Source organism: Oryctolagus cuniculus, chromosome 10 (genome assembly GCF_051225735.1).
Source record: "Oryctolagus cuniculus isolate XC-2025 breed Fujian yellow rabbit chromosome 10, ASM5122573v1, whole genome shotgun sequence".
In the NCBI taxonomy this organism is placed as follows: domain Eukaryota; kingdom Metazoa; phylum Chordata; class Mammalia; order Lagomorpha; family Leporidae; genus Oryctolagus; species Oryctolagus cuniculus.
This window is the reverse complement of record NC_142876.1, coordinates 46381806-46401871: the sequence shown is the minus strand read 5'-3', so window position 1 is coordinate 46401871 and position 20066 is coordinate 46381806. Positions and strand designations below refer to the sequence as shown.

The 20066-nt window shown below is 38.4% G+C and overlaps 1 protein-coding gene across 1 annotated transcript in view; it reads left to right on the top strand.

The window, feature by feature from the left end:
• Positions 1–948: 948 nt before the first annotated feature.
• DSG3 (desmoglein 3) overlaps positions 949–20066 on the top strand; it is a 43471-nt gene continuing 24353 nt past the window's right edge. Inside the window, exons 1-3 of the mRNA XM_008261176.5 lie at positions 949–1216; positions 18748–18783; positions 19298–19429. Coding sequence (XP_008259398.1) covers positions 1169–1216; positions 18748–18783; positions 19298–19429 — 216 coding nt within the window. The 5' untranslated portion in view covers positions 949–1168. The remainder of the gene's footprint in view (positions 1217–18747; positions 18784–19297; positions 19430–20066) is intronic.

The window sequence follows — 20066 nt, the reverse complement described above, 5'->3', positions numbered from 1 at the left end:
CTCCTTCTCTCTCCCTGTCTCTGTCTCTAACTTTCAAATAAAATGAATAAATCTCTTTTTAAAAAATAACATAAACCTAACCAAAATGGTGTTAGTAGTTTTTCCCCTATCCAGTAACTAGGGTTTAGGGTCCAAATGTTTGGGAGATTATGAAGGTATTTCAAAAGATTTTTGGAAAATGGAATTAAAAGATATGTTTAGTTTGCTGCCAAAATTTTTGAAATACATAAATTTTAATGACACATTTCCATTAACTTTTTGAATATTCTGCATATATAATTTGAAATTTTTTCACCAAAATAAACATCATTTAATTACATATTCTACAAGCTTTTTGAAGCACTTTTGTACAACTGATTGCTCTGAGAAAAATGTCTTGAGTAATTAAAAAAAAACATGAATATAACCTATCTTATTCATCAATGTAATTACTTTAAGTTAAAATTTAAAAACATACAATTGGGAAGATGTAACTTGAGCATAGTCAGATTTTATTTGGTGGTGCATTATTTTATTTATTTCAAATATCCAAATTGTTTACTGCAATTTTATTTCTAATTGTTTTTCTTTACAATCTGTGTTAATAACTGCCTGGTGTGATGTATTTTTATTTTTGTATTTGCAGTTGCTTTCAATAAAATACACTGTTCTTTAACACCTACATTTTGCATAACTTTAAATCTGCACACACATACTCAGGCTGAAAATAAATGTTCTTCCACAAGTTAGATTTGGGGGAATTTTATAGGCTTTGTTTTCTTTTTCAATTTTAATTGTAACCAAAAGAAACCAACCAGATTCTTTTTCAGTGTGGTCAGGACTAGTTTTTGCACTTCCACATTATGATTAAAGTGTTACTCATCTGGTACCTTCCCATTAAACTTTGTCTGTAGCCTGTGAACTTTTCATTCAGCTTCCAACAATGGAGTTCATTGCTTTAGGAATTGAGGTGTGTCTAAGTTTTTACCTGGGAGCAAAGTGATGCAAGCGTTTCTGGTGAGACCAATCCTCCCTGCAGGGTGGGGAGGAGCAGCCTAACAGTCATCTGTAGACTCCTGGGGAAGACTACAGTGAGGCCTCCGGACAGGCTTGGTTGAGACACCTTCTGCAGACGGTTGAGAGAACAGACACTGGGATTGCTCTTTGCTCACCAGGGAAACCAGAGAGGATGGCTTGGCTCTTCCCCAGAACCACAGGGGCTCTGGCCATTTTAATGGTAAGTCCCGTATTTTTCCAATAATTGCAAACTTTGTGTTTCCAGTTAGAGAATATTACACTTGATTGCTAACTCCCTATCATAAATGCTAGAGTGTACAGTAGAAGTAAACAATATGAGATCGTAAAGATTACCAGTTTCCTCCATTTGCTGTTCTTCTAACGTATTTTACATAGAAAAATAAACCACTGAGCAATGAATTTTTAAATAACCAGTTAGTATTTCTTTGTCTTACAAACTCAGTTATCCTAATCTCAGATATTTTCTACAGCACTTTCCTTTCCTTCAAAGTATTGCTTTTATTCATTTTCTTTCATGCAGACAAAAACACACAAGAGAAAGTCACTTCAGTGTTGCAAGGCTACATGTCTCTTAAGCATATGGCTAAGAACTCTGCATGCCTGGTCTTGACACCTGACTTGTTTTTAAACTACTCAAAAGCCATTGCAATGTTTCACTTTAATGAAGTTGAGAGGATTATTAAGCAAATTGTGTAGATGTTTAGTTATTATGTATAAAACATCCAGTCAGGAAATAAAAGTACATAAAACATTGTATAAGCCACTTTTTGGGGGAGTAATATTTGTGTTGGTTGGAAACATGTATGTAATGTTGGCTAAAAGAGAAGTAGAGTCTGAGAGCAAAGATTAGCCTTAACTATGTTGCTTTGGTAAAGAAAAAAACATATATTACAGTCTTGTCAGTTACATGAAGGTGTAAGATTAGCAATATGCCATAAATGAATGTCAAGTGAATATCAAAATGCTAATTCTCAGATTGTCAGTGATGAGTTTGGTTGGTCTAGGTCTCAGTTTACCTCATTTCCTCTTCTTGAAAGGTTGAGATAAGTGGACTTCAAGAAGTTACAGGGAGATGCACCTCAGGAAAGACCTTTCTTAAAAATTAGAATGGTCTGATGTTAGAATAGGGGGCTTTGCAGGCTAGAATTTCCCAGCCTTCTTTCTCAAGACAATGCTCAAGCAGAAAATGAGCGGCACCCCTTCTTACTACTCTGCTTCACTAGGACACTGTAACTGTCTTGGTTATATGATGGATTTATTGGACCTAAGAATGTTGCAAAGAGAAATGTGACAGGTGAAGACTACTAAACCTTTCCAGTGGGACATTTCTGGACTAAACGGCAAGTAGCCTGATAACACAGATATGCAAGCCAATAACCATCTTGGGAAGCTAAGGGATGGCTGGAGGTGTCAGAAAAGCAGTGCTAAAAGACATAGAATTGGACCAACACAACTTAACTTCCCTGCTTTATCAATCCCTTCTAATTACTCCTGTGACTCTAGAGTGACCATGCAGTCCTCCCATTAAATCCTCCTATTTCATCTTGTATCCTCAGTACCTACTATAATATCCTTCTTATAGTAGAAACACGATTATTCCAATGAATAAATGAATGATTGAATGAGCTGCTTTAAACTATAAAATTCCTCACAATCACCCTATAGTGCTAGTGACAGGGGAACTGTGACAGGAAAGGTATTTTCCTAATCCAAGAAAATTACACAGGGGGTCAGCGCCATGGCTCACTTGGTTAATCCTCTGCCTGCGGCACCAGCATCCCATATGGGAACCGGGTTCCAGTCCCAGTCGCTCCTCTTCCAGTCCAGCTCTCTGCTGTGGCGCGGGAAGGCAGTGGAGGATGGCCCAGGTGCTTGGGCTCCTGCACCCGCATAGGAGACCAGGAAGAAGCCCCTGGCTCCTGGCTTTGGATCAGTGCAGCGCCGGCCGTAGCAGCCATTTGGGGGGTGAACCAACAGAAGGAAGACCTTTCTCTCCTGTCTCTCTCTATATATCTATATCTCTACCTGTCAAATAAATAAAAAAAAGAAGAAAATTACACAGACACACAAACACACATATACATAAGCTACTTAAACAATATTGCTTCATACATAATTGTTAAACAAGATGACCTAGAACTGATCTATCCAATTTGGTAGCCACTGGGCACAAGTCGTTCTTAATCAATTGGTTTGAGATGAGATGAGCAATTAAGTATAACATCTATATCCCATTTTTGAAAACCTAAACAAAAGAATGTAAAATACATCATGAATGATGTTTATGTTAGTTAGATATTGAAATGATAGTATTGAGATATTGTTAAAATGAATTTTACCTCTTTATAACTTTTTTAATGTCACTGAAAAATTTTAGATAATATACATGGCTCACCTTTATGATTCTTGTTATATTTATATTAGACAATGCTGGTCTACTATTTATGCTGTTAGTGAAAGGTAGTTCCAGTCAGGAGTGAGGCAGGCAGATGAGGCACCATGAATTCAGTGAGAGCTGAGATTTGCTAAGGAGAGATAGGCCAAAGGGAGGTATCTCCAATTGTCAGACTAGCATTAGCAAAGGCAGGTGCAACCATGGCATTTGCCTGGGGGCTATGGACACACCGGTTTGACTGGAACGAAAGTTTGCATTAGAGAATCAGAGATGAATTGGAAAGGCAGACAAGGGTGAGACTAAAAAGTACATCCTGTGAAGGCTAACCGGATCCTTCTAGAAATGAGGAGCCACCCAGAGTGTTGAAATTGTGTGGTTATGGGGAAAATGCAATGGCTTTTAAAAACATTGTCAGGTAGGAATGTACACCTTTTGTTGTTGAAAGGTGGGGTCTGAAAGTTGGAAGACATGCTTAGAGGCTTTGAAATAATTCCACTATCCAATGACCACGCAAGGGTTGCCTAGCAAAGTCATAGACTTTGATCTATAGCTGCACTGTTGACTCACTCCAGGTCTTGCTGCCTCAGCTGTCAAGTAAGAATAACCATATCCCACCCCTCATCCAATGAAAATGTAGTAGTGAGAATAAAGCAGCATCGTGTACAAAGAAGCACTTTGAGAAATATAAAGTGTTTTATAGCATTCTAATTTGTATTAATTGCAAAATTTAATAATAGTGATGATTCTTAATAACTTCTTAACATTGGGTCTTATTGTTTCAAATAATCACCAACATAAGTTTTAAGTTAAGGAAAATCTACATTTTTCTTGAGCTAGAGGATATAAAAAAGAAGTTGTGAGATTTTTTTAAGTAGAGAGAAAAGTGAAAAGCTATATTATAAATGAATATAATAATGGGTATGGGGAAATAATATGTTTTCAAACTTGGAAATTCCTTCAAATTTTCAGCTGTCCTGTCTCCTAGATTAATTATTTAGGAGGAAGAGGAATGGGGAACACCTGACTATTCTTGAAGAAAATATGTAATATTCATCAGTTTCTTGTACTTGGTTGACCCATTTCACACAATACAAATAAGAAATTTGAGAAAAGGGTTTATGGGTGAAAATGCTTATCTTTGTGATTTAATCTTTAAAAATTTTCATCTTAAAAGGATACTACTGTATAATGTCTTCTAGTTTACAAAATACAAAACACTGCTTGTCATATAACATTATTACAAGCATTTGGATAATAAGCTATTTAAATTTGTGTTACCATATTATGTAAAAAATATTGATTACAAAATTAATAGAGATGTTTAAAATTCAAAGATTTTAAAGTGAAATTTTTAAAAAACAATTTGGTGGTAGTAGAAGAAAGAGAGTAGCTTTAATATTTATTTCTGATTTAGAACATGATCTAGATATAGAGGAACTATTTTCAACTATCTTCTAAGGAACATGCAAAAAGTGAGCATTTATAAAAGAATGTTAGCCGAAGTGTCCTAAATTTTTAATTAAAGGAAAATCTTCAAGCTATCCTTTCTCCACCAATGAAACCATCCAGTTTCTTGTGTGATTAAATACATGAAGACAAATTTCCTATTGAATCTCTCCAGAAGTTAAGATTCTGTATCAGAATTACCTTGCCAAGTGATTCTGCCCAGCCCTGCCTGACTCGGGCATAAATCAGGAAAGGCATAATTACTTCTACCAATTAGCACTCCTACTTGCTTAATACCTGAAACCGGTTTTCACCCGGAGCCAGAACAGTCCGTGTCCATGAGGATTCCTTCCAGTAAAGACTCAATCTGATAGCCTAAGGTGAGGGCTTGCTTTGGGAAGCTCCTTATAGACAATTGGTTAGTATCTACAATTATATGATGATAATGTGAATCCTACTAAAACACACATTTTTCTAGCAGGGCCACTGCGCGTCTGGCCAGAGAGTGTACTACACAACTCTAGGAGGTGCAGTCATTCAAACGACCATGTGAACAGTGCCCCCTGGAGTTGTGCAATGAGCAGCCTAAATAACTGTACACTCGAGCACTTTCTTTTCTTTCTAATGCTCAAGAAAAAGAGTTCTTATGTACCTTGAATTAAATAAGAAGTCAGTTCATATCAATCAAATTGGGCTTTTATGCTTTTTTTGTTGGCAGAAGTAATTAATATATTATTAAGCATTTACTATGGGTTAAGGCTCATTGAGGTGCTTTACACCTACTAATTTGTTTAATCATCATAACAAATCTGTAAGGTAAATTATCCCAATGTTACAGATTATTATCCCAACATTACAGACAAGGTCACTGAAGGATTAACTAACATTCCCAAGTTATATCAGTTGGTGCAGGACTGGGCCTGGGATTTAAGTTCAGGGATTCAGGAGACAGTGTCTAATTTTATTTAACTGTACTTGACCTCATGCATCCTACATTGCTTTTAAAATAGTGTTTCAGTATAAACAACAGTGTTTTTCTTAGAATATCTATCATTAAACAAACTTTGATTTTCTAAATTTAATTTACCCAAAAAAATCAGTTATTGAAAATAGCTGCTGTCCTAAATTAAATAATAATTCTAAAACATGTATCATTTTTATTCAATTGAGTTTACCTTGACGGATAAAATATTTATTAGAGTATGTTGGGGTTATTATATTTAAAATTTGAAATTTTATATATATTCCCTAGCTAAAATGATACGATTTACACTTTTTGCTTTTATACTGGTGCAAGAGTATACCCATACAACCATTCTGGTTTTCAGTTTCAGTACACTATTCAATAAATTACATGAGACATTTGACACTTCAATATAAAATGAGCTTTTTTTCCAAATGAATTTACCCAACTGTAGGCTAATGTAAGTGTTCTGAGCACATTAAGGTCAACAAGTCTAAGCTACGATGTCCAGTAGATTAGGTGTGTTAAATGTGTTTTTGACATGATATTTTCAATTTATGATGGATTTATTTATGATCACAGCCAATAAGAATCTGTATATAGAGAAAGCTATGAGATACCTGGAAAGATAAATATTCTTCTGAATTTTACATATACAGTCATTCATGAAACATGTTTTTTGAATAATCTCTAGGGTCTGACACATTCACAATCATTGTATATCAGCAATTATAGGAATAATAACACCAACCAATATATATTTTATACCATTTTCCCAAAAAATTAATAAATACAAATTAATGCTTATAGCTTAAAATAATTTCTTGGAATCACGTAATTTATTTTCCAGTTTTCCCAGAATGGAGTGATGTGACCCACTCTCAGCCCCATTCTAGAGATGGGAAGAGTAACCATGCACAGGTCCAAGCAAGGAATGGCTCCCTGAATCTAATCCAGTCTAATGGTCTGTCCTTCCCACACTAAAGTTTGAGGTAACTCTAAACAAAATCTTTGGCCAAACTCAGTTAAATAGAAAGTGTTACTACAAATGCTTTTTTAAAAATCTAGCCATTCATATCCTCAAATTATATGTGTTGCATATCTGGCATATTCAGAAGTACCCTTAATATACAATTATACTCATCTTCATTAGCAAATGTGTCATACAGATATCAAATTATTTCATATACTATTGCTCTAACTTAATAACCAATTTGCTTCTAGTAAAATATTTATAATTTCTATTTATGCCAAATTACTTGGACTGAACATTTGAAAAATTGTATAATGAAAATTCTAATAAGGAAAGAAGAAATTTTCAAGACAAAGAATACTTTTTCTACATTGGTATTTTCAAGTCAGGCCACAAAAACAAACAATTTAGTTGATTTAAATTGTTAGAAAGTAATTTAAATATTTATTGGATCAACTGAAGCACTCCAGAATGTATTCATATTTCAGAACAACATATTATACATGATAATTATATAATATCTATTTGTCAATTTAAATATAGTTTTAAAACATCAAATAATTATTTAGGAATTTAAAACAAGTAGTCATTTTATTAGTATTAATTAAAATGACATTTTATGTAAATATCCAGAGTATTGCATAATTCAGAAATGTTTCTTATCAACTACTCCGTATTCTCCGAAGCAAAAAAATATGTTTTCCCAATGTTTCTAAAATTAGCCAATAGTCTTGGTGGTCTGCCTGTAAAAGAAAGGATATGAAAGAGCAAAAACTAAGACTGAATACCTTCTCTAAGAGCCCTGATTCTATGAAAAAATTGAGCAACCAAGAAACACAGCTCTACAACGTTAATTCTCTAGTTTGAGGCTGGTCCTTCCTTTGCTTCCTGGGAAAATAAAAACCACGCTTTAACTATGAGAAGAATCATTCTCTGCGGGACTAGTACAAACATGATTCATGTTTTCGGGCTGACTCCTTCCAGTTTTCCCATAAAGGGGATCATCCCTGGCCCATCCCTCCCATCACGTGTGTCTGACTCGCTCTTCTGAACTGAGAAAGAGTTGTTCAATTACTGCATTGCTCTAGTCTTTTATCCTGAGTACTTCACAGTATTGCTTAATAAAGAGCAGGAATGCTGTAAAATTCACTCTGAGACATGTTATAGCCATGTTTAATTCTTTGTCACAATTCGACACACACTCTGAAATCGGGGTTTCAGCTGAAATGTCCGGAGCAGCCAGGGCTGATATCCTGTGTCTGACATGGACATCCCTTTAGTTTAGACTTGGATTTACCTATTCATTATAACGTCAGAAAATTACCAATGTAATAAATCTTCATTGTTTCAGGAGCAACCAGTCTTTGGCTCAGTAGCAATCTACGTTGATTTTCATACAACTGTCCTCCCATCACTAATTTTTCTATTGATTTGTGCTAGATATGGTTAGAATCCCGTGCAGTGGTAATACTCATGCTCTCTAGTCAGGCTTCAGAGATTCCAGTCCTGGCTCTACCAGGGCTGTTAAATGTGAGTAAAGCCAACGCCGGCCCTATGGAGCAGTAGGTTAATCCACCTGTGGCGCTGGCATCCCATATGGGCGCCAGTTCTAGTCCCTGCTGCTCCTCTTCCAATCCAGCTTTCTGCTATGGCCTGGGAAAGCAGTAGAAGGTGGCCCAAGTCCTCGGGCCCCTGCACCCATGTGGGAGTACCGGAGGAAGCTCCTGGCTCCTGGATTCGGATCAGCGCAGCTCCAGCCGTTGCAGCCATTTGGAGAGTGAACCAGTGGACAGAAGACCTTTCTTTCTGTTTCTCCCTCTCACTGGCTGTAACTCTACCTCTCAAATAAATTTTAAAAAAAATGTGGGTAAAGCCTTCACTATCTCATGTCAGCATTCTTTCATCCATAAAATAGGAATTATAATAGAATCTTCTTCAGCTGGCTATTGCCAATATTAAATAAGTATAAATCTCTATGAACAGCAACCAACACAAAAGTCATGTCATAAACACTAGCTACTGTTATTACTTTTCTGATGCTTTTTCTTCTGAAATATTTTTACATCAATTTATTACCAGATTCTTTTTGGATCTGATAATCAGTGGCTAAGCAAATAGTTATTAAACACCTGCTGAAGGACAGGTATTGAGAGGATTGCAAAAAAAAAAAGTATAAAAGCAGTGATTTGGAAAGTTCCCAATTTTCTTGGCTTAACACAGAAAATTTGTAATGGGCATATGCAATAAGAAATACTAAGTTACGGTAAACTAAATTTCACAGTGCAGAATGTGTATTGTACACACTCAGGAAAAGAGACGGTAGTAAAGGCAGTTTCATGGAGATCATTGGAATGTGAATGTGCCTGGGAAAGCAGCTGATGGTGGCCCAACTGCTTGGGCCCCTGCGCCCAGGTTGGAGATCTGGAAAAAGCTCATAACTGCTGGCTTCAGCCTGGCCCAGCCCTGGCCATTACAGCCATTTCATGAACGAATCAGTGGATAAAAAATTCTCTCTCTCTCTCTCTCTCTCTCCCCCTCCCTCTCTCTGTAACTCTAACTTTCAAATAAGTAAATTGTAAAGCAAAGCAAAGCAAAGCAAAGATGAATGATATTTCAGCACATGGTAGGAAGAATGCATTGCAGGTAGAAAACCAGATGAAAAGTCATGCAAATGAGTGCCTCATACATGCTTGAGAAATTGAAGACCCTCACCTCCCTCCCTGAATTCAATTTATTCTCTTTAACTTCTTGTACCAGTACAAAAATTAAGTTCAACCTTTTTTTAAAAGATGTATTTATTCATTTGAAAGGCAGAGTTATAGAGAGGCAGAGAGAGAGAGGGAAAGAGGTCTTCCATTTGCCGGTTCACTCCCCAGAAGGCTGCAATGCCAATCAGATCTGAAGCCAGGAACCAGGAGCTTCTTCCAGGTCTCCCACATGGGTGCAGGGGCCCAAGGACTTGGGCCATCTTATACTGTTTTCCCAGGCCATAGCAAAGAGCTGGATCGGAAATGGAGCAGCCGAGACTCCAATAGGCACTCATATTGGATTCTGGCACTGCAGCCAGTGGCTTTACCTGCTACACCACTGCGTTAGCCCCCAAGTTCAACTTTTAAATTGAAGTAATAAAGAAGAGAGTAACAGATCCTTGTTCCACAGCAAAAATGTTTGTGGTTCCAATAGCATATCCTCATCCTTTATTCTCCATTCTCTAAACGAGACTAGCTCCATTGCATTAGCCTCACTGTCATAAAGCGGAAAACAATGTCCTGTTATTGCATCTGAACAATACAGACTGCCCTTGTACAGTCAGTTGAGAGGTGATAGTTTCTATTAATCCCTGACAGCCACTTTCAGAAGAGTATCACAACGCTGCTCACTACTGTTTCCCCAAACAGTGGCTTCCATAGTTTCTGGCAACTGCTAGGGAATAGCCAGGTAAGAAACTTCTGGTTACTACAACCAGCTGTCAAGCATGGTTATACAGTCATTAGGTTTCTTTATAACATTAAAATTCTGCAGTCAGGGGGCCAGCGCTGTGGTGTAGCGGGTAAAGCCGCTGCCTGCAATGCTGGCATCCCATATGGACATCAGTTCAAGTCCCGGCTGCTCCATTTCCAATCGAGTTCTCTGCTGTGGCCTGGGAAAGCAGTAGAAGATAGCCCAAGTCCTTGGGCCCCTGCACCCACGTGGGAGACCCAAAGAAGCTCGTGGCTTCTGGCTTTGGATCGGCACAGCTCAGGCCTTTGCGGCCAGTTAGGGAGTGAACCAGCAGATAGAAGACCTCTCTCTCTGCCTCTCCTTCTCTCTCTGTGTAACTCTTACTTTTTTTTTTTTTTTTTTTTTTTTTTATGGCTTTCCACTGTAGTGGCTTAATTTAATATTAACATTTTTTTTTAATCTTTTATTTAATGAATATAAATTTCCAAAGTACGACTCATGGGTTACAATGGCTTTCCCCCCCATACCGTCCCTCCCACCCACAACCCTCCCCTTTCCCACTCCCTCTCCCCTTCCATTCACATCAAGATTCATTTTCGATTATCTTAATATACAGAAGATCAGCTTAGTATACCTTAAGTAAGGATTTCAACAGTTTGTTCCCACACAGAAACATAAAGTGAAAAATAATAGATGATTTTTTTTAAATGATGATGAAATCAGATCAGACCTATTGTCATGTTTAATCCCAGTGAGAGTCAAGTTGGGAATTGATAATTTCTTTTTTTTTTTTTTTTACAGAAGATCAGTTTAGTGTACATTAAGTAAAGATTTCAATCGTTTGCACCCCCATAGAAACACAAAGTGAAATATACTGTTTGAGTACTCGTTATAGCATTAAGCCTCAGTGTACAGCACATTAAGGACAGAGATCCTACATGAGGAGTAAGTGCACAGTGACTCCTGTTGTTGACTTTACAAATTGACACTCCTGTTTATGGCATCAATAATCTCCCTATGCACCAGTCATGAGTTTCCAAGGCTATGGAAGCCCCTTGAGTTCTCCGACTCTTATCTTGTTTAGACAAGGTCATAGTCAAAGTGGAGGTTCTCTCCTCCCTTCAGAGAAAGGCACCTCCCTCTTTGAAGACCTGTTCTTTCCACTGGGATCTCACTCACAGAGATCTTTTTGCCAGAGTGCCTTGGCTTTCCATGCCTGAAATACTCTCATGGGCTTTTCAGCCAGATCCGAGTGCCTTTAGGGCTGATTCTGAGGCCAGAGTGCTATTTAGGACATCCGCCATTCTATGAGTCTGCTGAGTATCTCACTTCCCATGTTGGATCACTCTCCCCTTTATTTATTCTATCGGTTAGTGTTAGCAGATACTAGACTTGTTTATGTGCTCCCTTTGACTCTTAGTCCTTTCATTATGATCAATTGTGAACTGAAGTTGATCACTTGGAATAGTGAGATGGCATTGGCACATGCCACCTTGATGGGATTGAATTGGAATCCCCTGGTATGTTTCCAACTCTACCAATTGGGGCAAGTCAGCCCGAGCATGCCCCAAATTATACATCTCTTCCCTCTCTTATTCCCACTTTTATGTTTAACAGGGATCACATTTCAGTTAATTTTCAACACTTAAGAATAACTGTGTGATAATTATAGAATGAAACCAGTCATATTAAGTAGAACAGACAAAAAAAAAAATACTATGAGGGATAATATATTAAGTTGTCCATTAGCAGTCAGGGCTATGCTGATCAAGTCACCATTTCCCATAGTGTCCATTTCACTTCAGGAGGTTTCCTTTTTGGTGTTCAGTCAGTTGTCACCGATCAGGGAGAACATATGGTATTTGTCCCTTTGGGACTGGCTTACTTCACTCAGCATGATGTGTTCCAGATTCCTCCATTTTGTTGCAAATGACTGGATTTCGTTGTTTCTTACTGCGGTATAGTATTCTAAAGAATACATATCCCATAATTTCTTTATCCAGTCAACCATTGATGGGCATTTAGGTTGGTTCCAGGTCTTGGCTATTGTGAATTGTGCTGCAATAAACATTAGGGTGCAGACCGCTTTTTTCTTTATCAATTTAAACTCCTTTGGGTAAATTCCAAGGAGTGGGATGGCTGGGTTGAACGGTAGGGTTATATTCAGGTTTCTGAGGAATCTCCAGACTGATTTCCATAGTGGCTTGACCAGTTTGCATTCCCACCAACAGTGGGTTAGTGTCCCTTTTTCCCCACATCCTCGCCAGCATCTGTTGTTGGTAGATTTCTGTATGTGAGCCATTCTAACCGGGGTGAGGTGAAACCTCATTGTGCTTTTGATTTGCATTTCCCTGATTGCTAGTGACCTTGAACATTTTTTCATGTGCCTGTTGGCCATTTGGATTTCCTCTTTTGAAAAATGTCTATTGAAGTCCTTGGCCCATCTCTTAAGTGGGTTGTTGGTTTTGTTTTTGTGGAGTTTCTTGATCTCTTTGTAGATTCTAGTTATTAACCCTTTATCTGTTGCATAGTTTGCAAATATTTTTTCCCATTCTGTTGGTTGTCTCTTCACTCTCCTGACTGTTTCTTTTGCAGTACAGAAACTTCTCAATTTGATGCAATCCCAATAGTTGATTTTGGCTTTGACTGTCTGTGCCTCCCGGGTCTTTTCCAGAAATTCTTTGCCTGTGCCAATATCTTGAAGGGTTTCTCCAATGTTCTCTAATAACTTAATGGTGTCAGGACGTAGATTTAGGTCTTTAATCCACGTTGAGTGGATTTTTGTGTAAGGTGTAAGGTAGGGGTCTTGCTTCATGCTTCTGCACGTGGAAATCCAGTTTTCCCAGCACCATTTATTGAATAGACTGTCCTTGCTCCAGGAATTAGTTTTAGATCCTTGATCAAATATAAGTTGGCTGTAGATGTTTGGGTTGATTTCTGGTGTTTCAATTCTGTTCCACTGGTCTATCCATCTGTTTCTGTACCAGTACCATGCTGTTTTGATTACAACTGCCCTGTAGTATGTCCTGAAGTCTGGTATTGTGATGCCTCCGGCTTTGTTTTTGTTGTACAAGATTGCTTTAGCTATTCGAGGTCTCTTGTGCCTCCATATTGTGGGGAGCAGCCCGGACTAGACTGAGTTACTGGAATTAAGACTTATTCTATGCATCTGCTCTCCCACAATATGGCGCTGGGAGAGAAGTAAACAGCTTCCGCACAGCTGCCTCCAGTTCAACCAATTAACTGTAGGACTTGCTCCTGATTGGAGGAGAGCAGCGTACTCGGCGTGTGGGCAGCCGAGTTGGGATTGGCGGAGGAGGACTATAAAGGAGGAGAGAGACGGCATGCACCAGGAACATCTATGGGGAACATCTAAGGGAACCCGTGCAGCCCCCGAGAGAACCGGCCGGCGGTGTGCCGCTCCCCTGCGGAAGTGGGGAATGCGGCCAGGGGGAACTGCCCTTCCACGGAGGTGGAAGGGATAGTAGCCAACCCGGGAAGAACCAGCAGCAAACCCGGGGAGGGCCGAGCAGACGAAAGAACAGCGCAGGGTCCTGTGTCGTTCCCCCACGAAGACGGGGAGCGACATAATGGTGCCGTGACTCGGATATGAAGCCTAGGCAGGGTTTAGTGTCGTTCCTCCACGAAGAGGGGGAGCGACACATATGAATTTCAGCATCATTTTTTCTAGATCTGCGAAGAATGTCTTTGGTATCTTGATTGGTATTGCATTGAATCTATAAATTGCTTTTGGGAGAATGGACATTTTGATGATGTTGATTCTTCCAATCCATGAGCATGGAAGATTTTTCCATTTCTTGGTATCCTCTTCTATTTCTTTCTTTAAGGTTTTATAATTTTCATCGTAGAGATCTTTAACGTCCTTGGTTAAGTTTATTCCAAGGTATTTGATTGTTTTTGTAGCTATTGTGAATGGGATTGATCTTAGCAGTTCTTTCTCAGTCATGGCATTGCTTGTGTATACAAAGGCTGTTGATTTTTGTGCATTGATTTTATATCCTGCCACTTTGCCAAACTCCTCTATGAGTTCCAATAGTCTCTTAGTAGAGTTCTTTGGATCCTCTAAGTACAGAATCATATCGTCTGCAAAGAGGGATAGTTTGACTTCTTCCTTCTTGATTTGTATTCCTTTGATTTCTTTTTCTTGTCTGATGGCTCTGGCTAAAACTTCCAGAACTATGTTAAATAGCAGTGGTGAGAGTGGGCATCCCTGCCTGGTGCCAGATTTCAGTGGAAATGATTCCAACTTTTCCCCATTCAATAGGATGCTGGCTGTGGGTTTTTTATAAATTGCTTTGATTATATTGAGGAATGTTCCTTCTATACCCAATTTGCTTAGAGTTTTCATCATGAAAGGGTGTTGAATTTTATCAAATGCTTTCTCTGCATCAATTGAGATAACCATATGGTTTTTCTTCTGCAGTCTGTTAATGTGGTGAATCACATTGATTGATTTGCGAATGTTGAACCATCCCTGCATACCAGGGATGAATCCCACTTGGTCTGGGTGGATGATTTTCCTGATGTGTTGTTGTATTCTATTGGCCAGAATTTTATTGAGGATTTTTGCATCTATGTTCATCAGGGATATCGGTCTGTAATTTTCTTTCAGTGCTGCATCTTTCTCTGGCTTAGGGATTAAGGTGATGCTGGCTTCATAGAAAGAATTTGGGAGGATTCCCTCTTCTTCGATTGTTCTGAATAGTTTGAAAAGAAATGGGATTAGTTCTTCTTTAAATGTCTGGTAGAATTCAGCAGTGAATCCATCTGGTCCTGGGCTTTTCTTTGTTGGGAGGGCCTTTATTACTGTTTCAATTTCTGTTTCAGTTATGGGTCTATTTAGGTTTTCGATGTCTTCATGGTTCAATTTAGGTAGGTTGCATGTGTCCAGGAATCTATCCATTTCTGATAGGTTTTCCTGTTTGCTGGCATACAGGTCCTTGTAGTAATTTCTGATGATTCTTTTTATTTCTGTGGTGTCTGTTGTTACGTTTCCTTTTTCATCTCTGATTTTATTGATTTGGGTCTTTTCTCTTCTTTTTTTAGTTAGTTGGGCCAATGGGGTGTCAATTTTGTTTATTTTTTCAAAAAACCAGCTTCTCGCTTGGCTGATTTTTTGTAATGTTTTTTTGGATTCAATCCTGTTAATTTCTTCTCTGGTTTTAATTATTTCTCTTCTCCTACTTGATTTGGGTTTGGTTTGCTGCAGTTTTTCTAGGTCCTTGAGGTGCGCTGAAAGCTCATTTATTTGGTACCTTTCCAATTTCTTGATATAGGCACCTATTGCTATAAATTTGCCTCTCAATACTGCTTTTGCTGTATCCCATAAGTTTTGATATGTTGTGTTGTTGTCTTCATTTACTTCCAGAAAGTTTTTGATTTCTCTTTTGATTTCTTGAATGACCCAGTGTTAATTCAGGAGCATGTTGTTCAGTCTCCATGTGTTTGCATACTTTCTGGGGTTTCCTGAGTTGCTAATTTCCAGCTTCATCCCGCTGTGGTCTGAGAAGCTGCATGGTATGATTCTAATTCTTTTAAATTTTCTGAGACTTGCTTTATGGCCTAGTATGTGATCAATCCTAGAGAAAGTTCCATGTGCTGCTGAGAAGAATGTGAAGTCTGTAGATGTAGGGTTGAAAGTTCTGTAGATATCTGTTAGATCCATTTGGGCAATAGTGTCAATTAAATCTGCTGTTTCCTTGTTGATCTTCTGTCCGGATGATCTGTCTATTTCTGAGAGTGGAGTATTGAAGTCCCCCAGTACTATTGTATTGGAATCTAAATCTCCCTTTAAGTCCCTTAACATATCTTTTAAATAGACCGGTGCCCTGTAATTAGGTGCATATACATTTATAATAGTTACATCTTCCTGTTGAATTGAACCCTTAATCATTATATAGTGTCCCTCTTTGTCTCTCTTAACAGTTTTTGTATTAAAGTTTATTTTGTCTGATATTAATATGGCTACACCTGCTTTTTTTTGGTTTCTGTTGGCATGGAATATCTTTTTCCAACCTTTCACTTTCAGTCTGCATGCCTCTTTGTTAGAGAGATGTGTTTCTTGTAGGCAACAAATAGTTGGGTTGTGTTCTGTGAGCCAGTCAGCCAAACGGTGTCTTTTAACTGAAGAATTCAGACCATTAATGTTCAATGTGACAATTGATATGTAGTGACTTTGCCCTGCCATTTTCCCGGAAATATTTTCTAGTATATGCTTTGAGCTTCCCATGCTCTTTTACTGGTAGGTGTTCTTCCTTTCCCTTCTTTCATATTGATGGCCGTGTTTCTGTGTTTCTGAGTGTAGCACATCTTTAAGTATCTTTTGCAGGGCCGGACGAGTGGCCACAAAGTCCTTCAATTTCTGTTTGCTATGAAAGGTCTTTATTTCACCTTCATTCACAAATGAGAGCTTGGCAGGATATAATATTCTGGGCTGGCAATTTTTCTCTCTTAGCACCTGTGCTATGTCTCGCCATTCCCTCCTGGCTTGTAGGGTTTCTGATGAGAAGTCAGCTGTGAGTCTGATTGGAGATCCTCTGAGAGTAATCTGACGTTTCTCTCTTGCACATTTTAGGATCTTTTCTTTATGTTTCACTGTGGTGAGTTTAATTACCACGTGTCGTGGTGAGGATCTCTTTTGGTCATGTTTATTGGGGGTTCTATGAGCTTCCTGTACTAGGATATCTCTGTCCTTCTCCAAACCTGGAAAGTTCTCTGCTAGTATCTCACTAAAAAGGCCTTCCAATCCTTTCTCTCTCTCCATGCCTTCAGGAACTCCTAGAACTCGAATGTTGGTTTTTTTAATAGTATCCTGTAGATTCCCAACAATATTTTTTAGGTTTCTAATTTCCTCTTCTTTTCTTTGGTTTGACTGTATGTTTTCCTGTGCTCTATCTTCTAAGTCCGATATTCTCTCTTCTGCTTCACCCATTCTGTTTTTAAGGCTTTCTAATGTGTTTGTCATTTGATCTATTGAGCTCTTCATTTCATTTTGATTTCTCTTGACTATTACACTTTCCTGTTCTACTAGTTTCTGAGTTTCATTTTGACTCTTCCTTAAAATTTCATTTTCACGAGAGAGATTTTCAATCTTGTCCGTTAAGGATTTCTGTAGTTCAAGGATTTGCTTTTGAAAACTTCTAAATGTTCTTATCATAAATTTTTTGAAATCCGTATCTTGCATTTCTTCTATCTCATCATCTTCATACTCTTGGCTTGGGGTGTTTTGCTTATTTGGAGGCATCATAGTGTCATCGTTGATCTTGCTCCCTCTATTTCTGTGTTTGTTACTCGGCATAGTTAATTCTTCTTGCGTCACTGTGCGTTTTTTTTTTTTTTTTTTTTTTTTTTTTTTTATACTGTGTCCCTGTTAAGTGGACTGCCTGCTGTTGGAGGAGCCTTGGAGGCTTGAGATGGGTGTGGCCTGAGAGCTCTGCCTGGTTCTTCCTGGTTAAGGGTGTGCAAAGGTGACACCCTCAGGTTATGCGTGGTAAATCTCTCTCTTTTTATTTATTTATTTATTTTATTTATTCAGGGGGTAAGTAACACCGCAGGGCAGGGCTGTGCAGCATTGATGGTATTTAGCTTCCAGTCTTTGGCTCCTCTGGACTCCCACTGGGTTGCCTAGGCTACTGAATTGTAGTGACTCAGTTCCTTAACTCTCCCCCATTGATATGTAAATCCAAAGAGGAGGCCTGCTCTTTGTCTCTTGGGAATTCTTCAAGTGTTGCAGCCTTCTAACCTTTGCAAGGTTAGGGGGAAGAGAAACCCTGAAGCTTTTTTTTTTCCTTCTTTCCGGTAGTGAGTTTGCTGCACTTTCCGGCCCCCCTCTAGATTCTGACCCCTGTTTCCCCACCAATGTCTCGGGTTATTGAGCTCACCTCCCCTTCCAGCGCCGATGTGTGGACTCGGAGTCCTGAGCGTCCCAAGTCTCCCCGCTGTTGTCTGTGTGGCGTGCACTCCCCTTGGAGCACTGTCGCGTAGACCCTGGGGCTTCTGCGGCTGGGTCCCGCAACTTGGCTTCCGCGCGGTGGGCGACCTTGTTCTCCCAGTAGGTCCTCCAATTCACGCCTGCTCCATCCAGAAGGGTTTCCCCTGCAATTTTTTGGTTCCATTTTCTGCGGCTACCGTAACTCCCCTTTTATTAAACTAAATTTTCCCGGACTATCGGTGTGCGCCCTCACTATTCCGCCATCTTGGCTCCGCCCCCTCTAATATTCTGTGTAACTCTTACTTTCAAATAAATAAATAAATATATTTTTTTTAATTCTAGTCAGATTCAAGAACTGGAAGTATTTATTTATCCTGACAGCAATAGTTCATTTCCTGGTAGGAACTGACTATTTAAACATTGCTTCTCCAAATGTACTTCTTTTAAAATACAAACTAACTGTAATATGAGTAGCAGATGTGATCATCTGGATAATTAGCTTTATGCCATTTCTTATTTGAAGAATTCACATTAATCTGACTTTATTTAAATGTCTACAGGTGGTTGTATTGGTTCATGGAGAACTGCGAATAGAGGTAAAGTATGAAAAAATCTTTTGTGATTAAAACAAGTAGTTTAGCTTAAAGATTAAAATTGTGTTTTGGAGAAATAAAAATTTAGTGTTTAAAATTGATTGCTAATGTAATTGTGAAAATATTTAAGATGAGATTCTAACAACTAACCCAGCAATATTCAAAAATTAGTCATCTATAAATGTCATTAATGTAATTTTATGTCCCATGGTTTTTTCTTAATAAATAAATCAATGGCCAAATTCTATGTGTCCAGAACAGTTAGATAGTGTGATATATATAAAGGAAGTATAAAATATGATTAAATGTTAATATTAAAATCATATAGCTTCATAATTGTTTTAGTTATTTAACATTTCTTTCTTTCTTTCTTGACAAAGTCAAGACATCATGTCAGACATCAGCAACAGTCTTAGATAGCTTGAGACATAAGGGGTTCCTCAACCTAGCTGTCCATAATCAGTAGTTAAAATAAAAATCGCCAACAATGTCCATATGGTATCCCTTTTGACATAAGATAAAAGGACAACATGAGGAAGATGGGGCAGCAACGCAGCAAGCCAGAAGAAGGTATAAACGTGAATGGGTGAAATTCGCAAAACCCTGCAGAGAAAGAGAAGACAACTCAAAAAGAAACCCCATTGCCAAGGTGAGTTGTATGGGCAAGGGCAATGTAGTTAGAATGAGTTTACAAGATGTTAATTAGAAGAACATGGCAATTCCAATGGGCAAAATGCATATTGAGGACTCTACGGAACAAATGAACTGGTATCTTCAAGAAATACTGTAACAATAATAACGCCCCCCACACACCCCACCCCCAGTATTACAGCTTAGCCAGTAAAGCCACTGCCAGCAATGCCAGCAATGCCAGCAACCCATATGGGCACCAGTTCATGTCCTGACTACTCCACTTTCAATCCAGTACCCTGCCAATGGCCTGAGAAAACCAGTGGCGGATGGCCCAGATGCTTGGTCTCCCACTTGGGAGACCCAGAAAGGCTCCTGGCTTTGGTCTGCCATTGTGGCCTTTTGGGGAGTGAACAAGCAGATAGAAGATCTCTCTCCTTCTCTTTTTCTGTAACTCTGACTTTCAAATAAGTAAATAAATATTTAAATATTAATAATAGGAAGGAGAGGGAGATAAACTTAGCTTCTAGAGTTATAAAAAAGAATTAAGTAACATATTGACCAACATTATTTATTTATCTTTCAACTTTATTATGGAAGCCTTATTTAGATCCAGATTATAAAATACAAATATATTATATATATATATATATAAA